Source organism: Crinia signifera, chromosome 7 (genome assembly GCF_055691185.1).
Source record: "Crinia signifera chromosome 7, ASM5569118v1, whole genome shotgun sequence".
Taxonomy (NCBI): domain Eukaryota; kingdom Metazoa; phylum Chordata; class Amphibia; order Anura; family Myobatrachidae; genus Crinia; species Crinia signifera.
This window is the reverse complement of record NC_139223.1, coordinates 92634883-92649184: the sequence shown is the minus strand read 5'-3', so window position 1 is coordinate 92649184 and position 14302 is coordinate 92634883. Positions and strand designations below refer to the sequence as shown.

The 14302-nt window shown below is 41.0% G+C and overlaps 1 protein-coding gene across 1 annotated transcript in view; it reads left to right on the top strand.

The window, feature by feature from the left end:
- Nucleotides 1-14302, top strand: part of TMEFF2 (transmembrane protein with EGF like and two follistatin like domains 2) — a 697773-nt gene that overhangs the window by 530699 nt on the left and 152772 nt on the right. The window contains exon 6 of the mRNA XM_083153496.1: nt 3817-3965. Coding sequence (XP_083009622.1) covers nt 3817-3965 — 149 coding nt within the window. The remainder of the gene's footprint in view (nt 1-3816; nt 3966-14302) is intronic.

Genomic DNA, 14302 nt, shown 5'->3' with positions numbered 1-14302 from the left:
GTCCAGCACGCTACAAGCAGTGATCAAGTGATCAGGTAAGGTATTTGCAAGGATCAGGTAAGTATTAGCAAGGATCAGGTCAGTATCACGGCAGATAGGCACGGTGACCGCTCTGCACGCTACTCCAGACCGGAATGGCGTCTGCAGCGCAGTCACCGTTAGTTTAAATGTCGCGCCTTGGCTGTGATTGGTCCGTGGGTCCCACGGACCAATCACAGCCTTGGGGGCAGGTGGGGTGAGGGTGGGGTGAGGTGTCATCGTCACCGATGACCCCCTCATGCCCCCTGACGCCCGGCGGTGATTGACACCTGTGTTACCGAGCGTCTGATTCGCTGGTAACACAGGAAAACGCTGTAATTGGCTGTTCACACTGAACAGCCAATCACAGCGATCGCCGACGGGGGGGCGACATCGCAGCCCCCCCTGGGCATGCAGGGACATGTCTGCTGTCAGGGACAGCAGACATCGTCCCTCTGTCACTGCGTCTCGAGACGCAGTGACAGTTTAAAGTCATGACGTATATATACGTCATGTGTCGGGAAGTACTTCCCGGCCATGACGTATATATACGTCAAATGTCGTGAAGGGGTTAATGATGTTAAAGCTGCACCAGGAGTTTTAAGTAAAAAGATGCCCACTGCCAGCTTCTCTGTTCTGCTGCTCTGTTGTGTGGCGTGCATGGGATCTTCTGCAAACCATCGGACTGGCTGTGATATGTCCAAAATATTGGGTTGAAGTGTACACAATTAATGTAATGCTGTCTGTCACGCTATCAGCATGTGCATCATGTTGCAGCTTTTGGGGAAAGGTGAGTAGGTCTGCACATGAACATTGCGGCTCCTGTGGATGCACATATCTACAACCATTGGACAATTTATTTTTTTACATAACACCCACCTCTGAATCAGATCCACTCTATGCCTGTCATTCTGTGCAACGGCAAACTTTATATTGTGCTGAATGCTACTGTAATATTTATTGGTGCAATATAATGTAATATTTAAAGTGTTACTGTACACTGATTGTACTGTACTGATTCAGAGATGATCGCTATAGTGCAATTTTGCAGTCTGTTCGATTACTAAATGTGCAAGTGTACGGATCGTGGCATGCATACAGCAGAACAAAGTGTGAGAAAATATATAATCACAATCCCTTCACAATTTTACGGACAGGAAGTTCACTTTTGTGGGTGGTCATCTGCCATTTCCTGGGATTGTTAGGAAAAACGCAGGATTGCCCAGGTGTTCTAAGGGAGGGTGTGTGACATCAGTGCATGCCTCGATTAGCTTGTCTTTTCACAGAGTTGTGGAAAGGTCAGACATACTCGCTTTTGCACAGACTGAGAAATCATTCACTGGTGAGTGAATTGCATATGGATGTGCGACAGGATAAAGGATTGCTACATTTTCACTCTGTCTGGGGGATGGATAACTACTATCAGTCATCTTCATATCTGCAGATCAAATGAGCAATCAAATCTAAATTAGGCCCTTCATTTGTTGACAGAAAGCCCATACTAAATACAACAATTGAAAGTTCTATCACTTTTTATACCCATACAAATACATATCATATTTCCTAAAGATGTCTATACTGTACAGATACATATCATATTTCCTAAAGATGTGCATAATGTACAAATATTTATCATGTTTCCTAAAGATATGCATACTGTACACATACAGATCATATTTCCCAAAGATGTGCATACTGTACACATACAGATTATATTTCCTAAAGATGTGCATACTGTACACATACAGATCATATTTCCCAAAGATGTGCATACTGTACACATACAGATTATATTTCCTAAAAATGTGCATACTGTACACATACAAATCATATTTCCTAAAGATGTGCATACTGTACACATACAGATCACATTTCCTAAAGATGTGCATACTGTACACATACAGATCATATTTCCTAAAGCTGTGCATACTGTACACATACAGATACAGATCATATTTCCTAAAGATGTGCATACTGTACACATACAGACAGAGCTGAATTTCCCATTAGGCAGGTGAGGCATGTGCCTAGGGGGGGCACATGTTTTGGGGCGGCACTTGGATGCCTGTGATAGTACTGTCAGCCCAAAATGTACCAATAACTGCTAAATATCCACTGTACTGTACTATATTCCATCTTAAATAGAGTGTAAATGGATAGGACATGCAGATACTGCCCCTATAAACTGTCCTACTTAGTAAACATTATTGTTGTGCCTAGGGGCGCCCTCATCCCTAAATCCGCCCCTGCATACAGATCATATTTCCTAAAGATGTGCATACTGTACAAATACATATAATTTTTCCTAAAGATGTGCATACTGTAAACATACATATATTTCCTAAAGATGTGCAGCTTACAATCTATATTCCCTACCACATGTACATGCACAGACATTATAGGGTCAATTTGTTGGGAGCCAATTAGACTACCAGTGTATTTTTGGATTGTGGGATCAAACCGGAGTACCCGGAGTAAACCTACACAAGTAAGTAGAGAATATACAAACTCTGCACAGTTAGGCTCATGGTGGGAATCGAACCCACCATAACCCACAATATCATGGTTGGAATCGAACCCACAATATTATATGTCCTAAAGATGTGCACACTGTACACATACATATATTTCCTAAAGATGTGCATACTGTAAACATACATATATTTCCTAAAGATGTGCATACTGTACACATACATATAAAAGTTCCTAAAGATGTGCATACTGTACAAATACAGATCATATTTCCTAAAGATGTTCACACTGTATTTGAAATCCCAAAGCTCAGCTGACTCACAGGCATACATGATTAGTCTCCAGGGCTCATTTAGAGTTAAGAATAAATCTAGCTTTAGAGTTAGGAGGAAGGGGCACATTTTAGTTCAAAGATATATATTGCAGCATCAAAAGAAAATATGTCCCTTATTTGTTACAAATTACATGTATAAGCTAGCATTATCTTTCCTATAATACATGAGAATTTGTTTTATTTACACACAATTGCAATATGATTTTCCTAAATGAAAATTGATTTGCTCCCAACTGTAAACTATTTAAGTAATGTACTGTAAAATAACCTTTATTATATATATTTATGAAATGCATTTCTGGAATGTTTTAACAAGTTTAGTAACAAATTACCAGCAGTTTTGTTTTGGTGAAACGTGGCACATTATAAAATTGGTTATAATGTAATCATTTAGCATTTTTAGCACTTATATGACTGGAAACTCATTGCATACAAGTATAAACTGCAGCACACATTTATATAATCAGAGTGTTCTGATGTAATAACTTCATTAGAAAAATGTGAATAATCTGAATACTGTACTAAAAGAGAGCACTTTGAGTCCTATTGGGAGAAAAGTGCTATATACAGTAAATATTATTATTATTATTATTATTATTATTATTATTATTATTATTATTATTATAAATTAGTATTGGTACTTATATATAAATATCTAAAATAATATATAATTATATAAATTAGTAATTGCAAAGACTTGTGACTTGTAACATGCACGGAACCTGATGCCTTATGTTAGGAAAACTTGTGTTTTATCTGTAATCATTTACTTTGTTCTTTTTATAAAACCCATAGAACAATAAAATAATAGTAATGATTTTATCCAATATACACAATAATATGTATTGTACAATACAGTTTATCAGTACTGAACAAAAGACATAGTTAATGGTTCAATAATTTTCATTGACATAACTTAATATTGATAGTTTGTTCAAAAGTTTGTTTTGATTTATGCAGCCTCTATTCTAAACTACTGTACTGTTTCATAGGTGTGTATGTAACATCGACTGCTCCCACATCAGTTTCAATCCAGTATGTGCTTCCGATGGGAAATCTTACGATAATCCATGTCAAATCAAAGAGGCATCATGCCAGAAACAGGAGAAAATTGAAGTCAAGTATTTGGGTCGATGTCAAGGTAATGTCTGCAGCAGAATTCATTTTAAATGCAGTTTCCTTTTTTGAAACAGTAACAATTGCTTTGAGATTGATAAATGTTTGGTTGGTTTGTTAGATGGATGCAGCTTTTTTTATATACAGATGGTGCCAGGCTCATCCTGGATGCATATATCTGCACCTGCAACTCATTTCTCGCAGGCACGAGTGTATATTTACACCCGTGATCCATAGACATTACATTGTGTGATTGCAGGTGCAAATAGTCAACGCCTGGTAAGTCATACCTGAATGCTTTTACATGGATTTTTTGGGTCTTATCCCCACAATTGTGTAGCTAACACGTAGAGAGATCAGAGACATTGTTTATTTCTGATACTGTTTGTGCGCCTCATTAATGTAATAACTAGCTGAGGTGACCAATATTGCTCGGGTTTGGTTGTGCAATAAGCAATGTCCCAAAGCACTTCAAGGAGCATAACTACTTCCAGACATGCCTCTGAGTTGGGTCAACAGTTGTCATGTCAACATGAGAATGTCTACATGAGACCTATTGAGTTACCTAGACACTGTAAACCTTTCAATCTCCAACCCAGTGATTAATACTGTCCAAAAGTGGTACAAGGAAGTACAACCAGTGAACTTGAGACAGGATCATGGGAGCCCAAGGCTCATTGATTGGGAGCGAAGCTACTGCACATGTGATACAGTAGCTCTTCTCATGGAATGGCAGCTTTAGCACATATAGATATAGCTAACAAAGTTAATGCTGGATATGATCGAAGGTGTCAGAACACACAATGAATCTCAGCTGTGCATATTGACACCTCTCCATACTGACACCTGCCCACTGCCAATAGCCCCAAAAATTGACAAGTGACTGATCCTTGGAACAATGGAAGAATTATTGTTGGTCTGATGAAAACACATTATGTGGACAATTAGGTGCTTGTATGCTATTTACCTGGTGAAGAGCTGGCATCAGGATTGCACTATGGGGAGAAGGCAAGCAAGTAAAGGCAGTGATGTTTTGGACAATGTTATGCTATGAAACCTTGGGTCATGTGGATGTTACTGACATATCCAACCTACCTAAACATTTTTTCAGACCAAGTACACTCTTTCATGACTACAGTATTCCTTGATGGCCTTTTTCAGCAGGATATTGCTTCCTAAAACACGGTAAAGATTGTTGAGGAACAGTTTGAAGAATGTGGAAAAGAGTTTAAGGCGTTGATTTCGCCTCCAAATTCCCCAGATTTCCATCTGATCAAGCATCTGTGGGATGCCCTTCCTCGTAATTTACAGGCTTTGTAGATCTGCTGCTAATGATGTGGCAACAGATACCATAGGACATCTTCAGAGGTCTTACTGAGTTCTTAGGAATAGATAAAGAACGTGGGGCGTTTAGTTATACTGTACAACTGATCACAGTAATAATAAAAAACAAAATGTATTGCTGTCACGGATTACAGAATAAGAAATAAAGTTAAAAAATAAAAATAAAATAAAAATAAGTAAACTATAAAATAGAAATAAAAAAAACACAATACGTGCTGAATGCAAAGTTACATATAAAGTGAACAATTTGTATTAAAAGTTCAGTTGTGAGTAATAGCAAGCTTGCTGTTAAATAAATTGTGCACTTGATATATAATAAGCCTCAGATCCACAATCAGAATTAAATAAAAGGCAATATTCTTTGTTTTGTATGATAGCATCAAAAAGTTTGGAAGGCAGCCAGGGCCGGCGCAACCACTAGGCAGTGTTAGGCATTTGCCTAGGGCGCTGGCCACTGGGGGGCGGAAGTTGGGAGCAGGGCAGGAGGGAGAGATGGAGGTCTGGCTTAGCGGGCAGGAGTGAGGGCTCGCTGCGCTGTAGTTCAGTCCCGGTGCATGTTAACTGACATCTTCCTCCACCCGCACCGCGTACAGCCGCTCAGCCGGGCAGCGTCTGAGGGTGAGCCAAGTGCTCAGCGCTGCCCGGCTGAGCGGCTGTACACGGTGCGGGTGGAGGAAGATGTCAGTCACACTGCGCCGGGACTGAACTGCGAGGCCTCCCTCCTGCCCGCTAAGCCAGGACCTCCAGCTCTCCCTCCCTCCCGCCCGATGCGCTAGACCTGGGTGAGTAATTATATATGCACTGGAGGATACAGCACGGCGGCCGTATCCCTCCCCCACCAGATCAGCGCGCCGGCCGTATTCCTCCCCACCCCCCCACCCGTGGAGCGGGTGAGCGCCGGGGCGCCCCCCCCCCCCCCCCCGCCTGGGGCGCTCCGGCGCCTTGCACCGACACTGAAGGCAGCCAGTAATCAATGGCGTATCACAGCAGGGCTATCCACTGAATAATATAATTGAAAAAGTGGGTAATATTACCTCCATGAGGGTAGCCAAGTGTCACTGGTATAACATCCGCATCCATGCAGTAACATCCTCAGGCAGACTAAAGCTTGTGGCATGTATGAAGGGCTCGCACAGACCAGCTGGTTTGCTGCATAGTGTCTGGGATGGTTTCTGTTGCACCGTGGATGGCACTGAATGCCCGGCAGCCTGACCTCAAACCCGGCATGATTGTTTCAGTCATTGCGGGAGACCTCACCACTGGCGGCTTGCAGGTGATCTGTGAACCCAGCCGTCGCTTGCTGCCAGTGTTTGGATGGCATGGCTAGTCATTGCCGCAGGAGTCCAAACTTGTAGTTGTGCTGGCGGGGATGAGAACAGCAAGGTTTCCCAGCATTCTGGTTCCTTCAAAGACACGTATCAGGGAAAAGCCGCACAGGGCGGCTTTTCAATCGGGTGGTGGGATTCAAATAAATGAACAACAGCTTCTATGTACAAATGACCATTTTAAGTATACTAAAAGATATACCAATAGGTAGCTTAATAATTCATGCATTAAATACTCATTAAGAACAATAAAACAGGTACACAAAACTACATTATGTTACATATTATTCTTAATCACCATGCCATAATGCCTTTTACACAGTACTCTGCATGCCATAATGCCTGTTACACAGTACTCCGCAAACTGTAATACATATACATAATACAGTATGTCAGGCACCGTAATGCTAATGCCTATTACATATAAGGCCACACATTGTAATGCCCGTTACACATTGTGTTACACACATTGATGCAAGTTACACATTATGCCACACACACCATGATTCTCATTACATATTTGACACATAGGTGTCACTTACCTACATGCTCATTGCCATGGGGGTTGCTCAATGCCAAGGGGACTTCATGCTCATTTCCAAGAGGGAATACATGCTAGTTGCCAAGGAGAGTGAATTGTTCAGTGCCAAGGGGGAGTGAGATGTTGCCGCTCCTTGTAATTTACACAGCCGACAGCCGCACACAAGGTTAGGCCATGACAGCAGGGCAGAGAAGGGTGGGCTGCTGTATAATCATAGCAGGTCTGTGGCTATTTTAAACACTCCAGCTGGACCGTGAGCCAATAGGAGCTCATGGTCCAGCAGTCAATCAGGAGCCACCACTGCCACTCCTGATTGGCTGCCGGAACGCTAGCTCCGACGATCCAACTAAATAAAAGATATGGAACTTCATCTGTGAGAGCATGGACTTATTAATTTGTGTTTTTTTTATTTATTTTTTTATTTTTATTTACAGTACAGTATAATATTTTTTTTCATGTTTGCATTAACTTATTATCAACTATGGGCTATTTCACACGGTCCGGCTCCTGCCGGGCGGCGAAATCCCACACGGTGAGGAAGCCATGCCGTACACAGTAGTTTACAATGGAGGGGATGGCTACAGTCTGGCAGCCGTCCCTTCCAGTGGTGGGATCCAGCTGCAACCGGGCGGCCAGGCCATGGCCATCCCATGTGAATGGACACATTTGTGTCCATTTGTGTCCATTATTAACTGCGCTGTGTGTGGCATGGCTTCCTGGCCATGTGGGGTTTCGCCGCCCGGCAGGAGCCGGGGCATGTGAAATAGCCCTATGGCAGATTACCATGGACGGAGTTCAGTAAGAGTGTGTTTGTGTACTTGCGAACAGATGCAGACCAACACAGAGGCACATGTCAGTTATCATATCACTTGCAGATGCCTTAAGGCTGATGTAAATATACACTGATGATAATTATAATGTTTACCATTTCTTACTGGATTATGGCAAATTCTCATCTGAAGATGATACTTGCTAACTTCATTGATGTGCTTATATTATTATATTATTATATATATGTTAATATTCTTTTTGCTATAGCATTCATAGTGTCAAATTAATATTTTGTCTGCTAAATTACTGTATAGAAGATTTTTAATTTTAAAAACATTTCTTTTCAGTAACAAAGCAACTGGGCTCATATACAGGCAACTCATCATCAGCTCCTATTGTGTCCATAATTTGCAATTCTCACTTATTTTATTGCTTATATTTTCATTCCTTTTTTTGGTCTTGTACCAGGAACATAACTAGAAGTTTGTAGACCTAATACCAACATTTTTAAAGTTCCTCCTTTCTACAGAATAGGGAGAAACAGGGTGACACACACTGGTAGAGTGAGGGTACAGAGTGAAACACACATGGTAAGAATGGAAAGGTGTCTCAAATGCACACACAGGAAAAGGGGGGTACAGGGTGTCAAACAGTTAAGGGGTGTACACTGTGAAAAACACAGTAGAGTAGGGGGATACAGAATGTCGCACACACACACACACAGCTGCCTCCAGCACTTGCCGCTTTCCTTGCACCCAGTCACACTGCACTGAATGTCTCCCTCTCAACAGAGCCAACTGCTTCCATGCAGCCTACACTGCTCGTCCTCCAATGAAATCAGCCCTGCCTTTGGGCCATACAGACTGCAGGTCTCGGAAGAGTTGAGAGAATGGTCCCCACCACAGACTTCAAGAGCCAAAGGAGCCCACATCCACACTAGATAACCAAAGAGCTGCCCGCACTGGACACTCTATCCAGGGAGTGGGTGATGCCAGACATTTTTGCCATCCTCCACCATGTAGCCAGGGCTAGATGAGTCAAGGTGTCATAGGGGTAAAGGGCTCACCGGGTAAAGGGGTCAAAGGGGTAAAGGGCTCACCGGGTATTCACAATTCTGTGCTCCTTCATCTTAGCATGAGCTGCAAGGTATCCAAAATATTACAAAGGGCATCCCTTCTACAGAGTGTAATGTGCACAAAGAGGTAATGGATGTACAATGTGTTGTACACTGGTGGGGGTAGGGGGGTATAAGGTATCACACACACAAAGGTAGAAGGGTATGGGACTTCCCAGGCAATCACTTCCCTGTGCTCCAATCCACTCATAGGTGTGCTGATGGGTGTAATACAGGGATGCTCACGGACCAAGGTACAGCACCCCATAGCTTTCCTTTCAAACTAGAGCTACAGTACCTCCTACAGCATATCAGGTTCAGCCCTTTTGGAGGATATTTCAGAAGAAATGTGCCTGAGAATGAGAGGCGAAACTCAGCTTTCCCCTTATGGTACAGCTGTTGGAGAAGGGTGGGTACCAGGGCTACACGGTGGAGGATGGCAAAGATTTCTGGCATCACCCACTCTCTTCCTGGATAGAGTGTCCGGGATATATAGTGTGTATGCGGGCTCCTTTGACTCTGTAAGTGTGTGGTGGAGACCATTCTCTCAACTCTTCAGCCCATGAGACCTGCAGTCTGCATGGCCCAGGGGCAGGGCTGATTCCATTGGTTGACAAACAGTGGGAGTGCATGGCAGCAGCTGGCTCTGTTGAGAGAGACACTTTCAGTGCAGTGCGACATGGTTATGATAAATGGTATATTTTTTACCCTGTAAAGTAAGCACTACTGTGAGGACAGTGAGCTGTCAGCTGTTCTGTCCTCTTCCTATTGCTTTAAACTTGACATCAGAAATGAACACACAGCATTACTGTCACAGTGTCATGCGGTGAGAGGACAGACTCAAAACATTGAAATGTCACAGAAATGTCAAGCTGCTGTTGTTTGTATGTAAGAAGACACTTTTGGAAAAGAAACATAAAACTTAATATGGTAGAGGGAAACAATATTGCTGTGCATTTAATACCATTATCTGTGATTTTTTTTCCCCAATTTCTCCAACAGTCTCAATAGATAAATAATCCTTGGTCTGATTCAAAGAAATGTGGCGTTTTCAATCTGCACACATCACAAGGGCACACATGTTGGAGTTGCGTAGAAATCCATATAATTTCATTAGGCGTTCCTGGGGGAGGGGAGGCAGAAATGTTAGGTGCATGTGTAAAAAGGTGCCAATCCACCTACATTCGGACAGTCGATTGGCAAGAATGTCCTCGCTTTGTAAATTTATTTATGTTATTAATGTTCTTCTTGTCCATGTAAATGGACAAGAGGAACATTGTTTAATTTAACATTTTATTTGTAAATTTACTGTTTACAGTCAAAGTTGTAAATCCACATTAAAACAATGAAAAGTAGGGACCAATTTATAAAGCTCTGAAAATCTTTGAAATGCTCTGGGGTAGTATGGATGGTGTAATGGTTACCATTACTGCCTCACAGCACTGACGTCATGGGTTCGATTCCAACCATGGCTCTAACTGTGCAGAGTTTGTATATTCTCCCCGTGCTTACATGGGTTTCCTCTGGGTACTCTGATTTCCTCCAACAAACAAATATATACTGGTAGGCTAATTGATTCCCAACAAATTAACCCTAGAAAGTCTGTGTGTGCGTGTACATGTGGTAGGGAATAAAGATTGTAAGCTCCTATGATGCAAATGTTTAAATATTCTCTGTAAAGTGCGCAGAATACATGTGCGCTACATAACAAACTTAATACATAAATAAAATACTGTAGCTATCAGACTAGATTCAAGTCTCTTCCTGTGTGCATTCACAAGACCACTGCTGGGATAGAACCTTGCCATGTAAACCTTTGCTGCTTCTATCAGCAGAAAAAGTACTGGTAAAAACTATCCCTCCCTGCATGAAAAGAGTGATAAAATATCCATGACAAATCTATATATATATATATATATATATATATATATATATATATATATATATCGAAAACAAAGGGGTAGTGACCCTTTTTCTGCGCTAATATGGGGGCAGCACTTCTATAATGCCTTGCTGTTAATAAAGGCACGATGGATACAAATAGAAATGAAGAAAGTAATAGGAGTGCGCCCTAAGAACAGTTTAACACCACAGAGCATACAGTTAAAATATCTGTATTTATTACAGCAATCAAGTACATATAAAAAAACAACAATAGTTTTGGCATAAAAAGATTTTTGATCGGTAAATCCAAACAGAGTGATCCCAGAGCAGGAAACAACCCTTTTTACGCGTTTCGTCCGTTTAGGACTTCATCAGGGGTAATTCTGGATCTATATGGTGAAACATACATCAAAAATTATATAAAATCTTTATCTATTAAAAAAGATGCTACAAATATATAATGAAGTAAAAAAAGGGCCTTTAGGGCAGGAGATAAGACATCTGATGAGAGGAGAAGGAGGAATAGAGAACGAGAGGATGTGGTAGTGACAAGGTCGGAGGTTTAAAAGAGAAACTTAAAGCGATCCCGAAAGTCACCAGTATTTGGTATAGGAGTTCAAAGAAGATTCGATTTACATACCCAATTCGATTTAATACAACAGTAATTATCCCACATAAGATGGTAATTGGGGGAAATATGTTGTTTGATAAATGGTCTATAAGGATTAATCAGCTTCAATTCTTAGACGTGATATCACGGAAGGGCTCCAAAGAGACCTATAGGTGGGATATATACACTACTTATAAGTCCTTCATAATGACAGCTTCGTCCCTGTCTCCTCCTGCCTCCAATCTCTAGCTTCACAGCTCCCTCTCTCCAAGCGCCTTATTCTGGTCCATTGACACAGATCGTTGACTCGCACATGGACTGATGTCTGGCATGTGCATATGCTGAGTGCGTGCGGCCACGGCGAATAGACTGTTTCCATGGTGCACACACCCAAGACTGCGGGCTGGGGGTGGCAGTGGAAAGTCGTGCCCATGGGAATGCTCCCAGCATTTTATGGGCATTCCCATGAAAACACTGGGTGTGCCAATGGAAATTGCACCAGATGTAAGCTGCCCACCCGTTTCCTGCCGATGTGTGTGGGATTTCCACATCAGTCAATGGTTGGTGAATATCGAATGATGTGGGTGTTCCCCCATAGCCTGTGAAGGGATATTTATGTTAAACATCCATTCGCAGCTGTGCATACGAACGTGGCGTGCGAGGGGGGCCATATGCATCGTCATTCGCAAGGCTGCAAACCAGAATCAACCAGAATAATCATCCAAATCCAGCAAGTTTGAAACAGATCATTTTGCATAAATTTCTGTTAAGCAGTAATTTGGCCTCCAGTGGTCACTGGCGGTACTTCATCTCAGAGGTGAGGAATCACCTTCAGAACTCAAGGCGTGTTACAGGCATCAAACTGAATGCACATAATACACAAGTGTTAAGTAAAACAGAAATACTGTAGACAAGCCACAAAGACATACAAAAAATGTAGAGCTCAAATAAGCACAGTTTATGATTGGTGCAGTCAATGTTGTAATAACTTCCATGGTTGTTTATTTCAACCTCAAAAGTTACCAGGTGAGACAGCCATATTGCTTGCATAAGAAATTATAAGACATTACATTCAATATTTTGGAGTCTTGCTATCGCCAAAGATACAGTAAATGGCCTCCTTAATTAGCAATTAACAGTAAACGCAGAGTTCTGTTGAGACCAGGCCGAGAATAGTTAAAAATTAATTAATACCTAGCCTTTTTATCCTAACATCAAAAGCTGTGCCAGGAAGATTACTATGAAATCTCAGTGAGTGTGACTTTATATTCCACCTAGTAGGAGCTTTGTTTCCTTTTATTTGAAAATCCATTGCACAACATTATTGTACTTTATGAGCTTTGCACTCAACTACTTTCATGGGGATTCAGATTCAAAATATTATAATTATGAGTCAGCTCAGTCATGCTGATTCAAACTATGCATCTGTGTATTTACAGCACATAATTCAGGCAAAATGCTTTAAATAAAAGCTGCCTCTAGAGAACACAGTCTTGTTTCACAGTCTTTACCTTGTGAACAAAGCTATTTACAAAGGCTATTTTCTAAGACAACTCTAATGTAATGCTCCAAAAATTCTTATATCATCCACTTCTAACGTGAACATTCTTTTTTAAGTTACCAGAGGAATATCTTTTCATGAAAACATGTTTTTTAAATCCTCAGTCATGGTAAATGCACAGGACGCTTTTCTTTGAACTTATCCCAGAAATAAATCTTTGTCCTACATACAGATATAGCACAGCGTAAAGATATTTCCATCAACTTAAATATCCCACTTTGGAACAAGGAAATTATGCATCGATAGGAGCAGGGGAACAAAAGACACCATAAAGAGACATTGCCATAGCAGATCTATAAATATTACAAGGCTTTAAGAAGTTTAACCCAACTTTGATAAATCCATCAACATGAATTCATATTTTCTGCTTATTATTTGTTAATGAAGAAATTATAACCAATTTTCCAAAGAAATGTTTTTTTTTTACAGAAACATTACTTTGTTTGCCTTTTATCTATTTTTCCTTCATATGTTCTAGCAGACACTAATGCCAGTTACATTATGTCCAAGATTGTAAAGACTAAACAGACTTTGTACTAGTTTTAAAAAGAAACTTGACTGTTCAAGAGTTTTGTTCGCAACAATATATAGGCAGACACTAAAGTTATTTTTTTAGTTTTTATTTACCAACAGCTTCACTAATGTTTCTTTGAAATACACACATTTAAGATTCCATTTATTTTGATATAAGGCACATTGGGAGGCATGATAACAACAAAAAAAAAACATTTGATTGACATTTTAGAGTATAATTATGGTTGGTGCTACTACAGATGGAGCCACCCTCATCTATTCTGCATTTGGTGCTTGTCCCGACAACTCCTCACAGTGCACCTAGTCGCACAGTGGCACAATAAGTCTCCCAGCATCATATCATCCACCAGAAGTCACTTTTTATAATCACCACTGCGCATGTGTCAGATGTCTAGTTCATTGCTATAGCGAAAGAAACCACCTTGAATTGCACAATAACTATTTTACTGTACAATATTGTGCCAGACTCAAGCACTGAGCGGGTTAACAAAATGGCTACCCGGTTTCACCCAAGGCTTCGTGGGAACCCACATCTATGGAGCTATGGCAAAGTTTACACTTGTATAAGGGTATTGTTGTACATGTGTCTCATTACTTCACTACTGTATAACCCTAGCTGTGGTAAAAGTTCTGGAGATTTGATTTACTGTACTTAACAATATGATTCAGGGGAGTAGG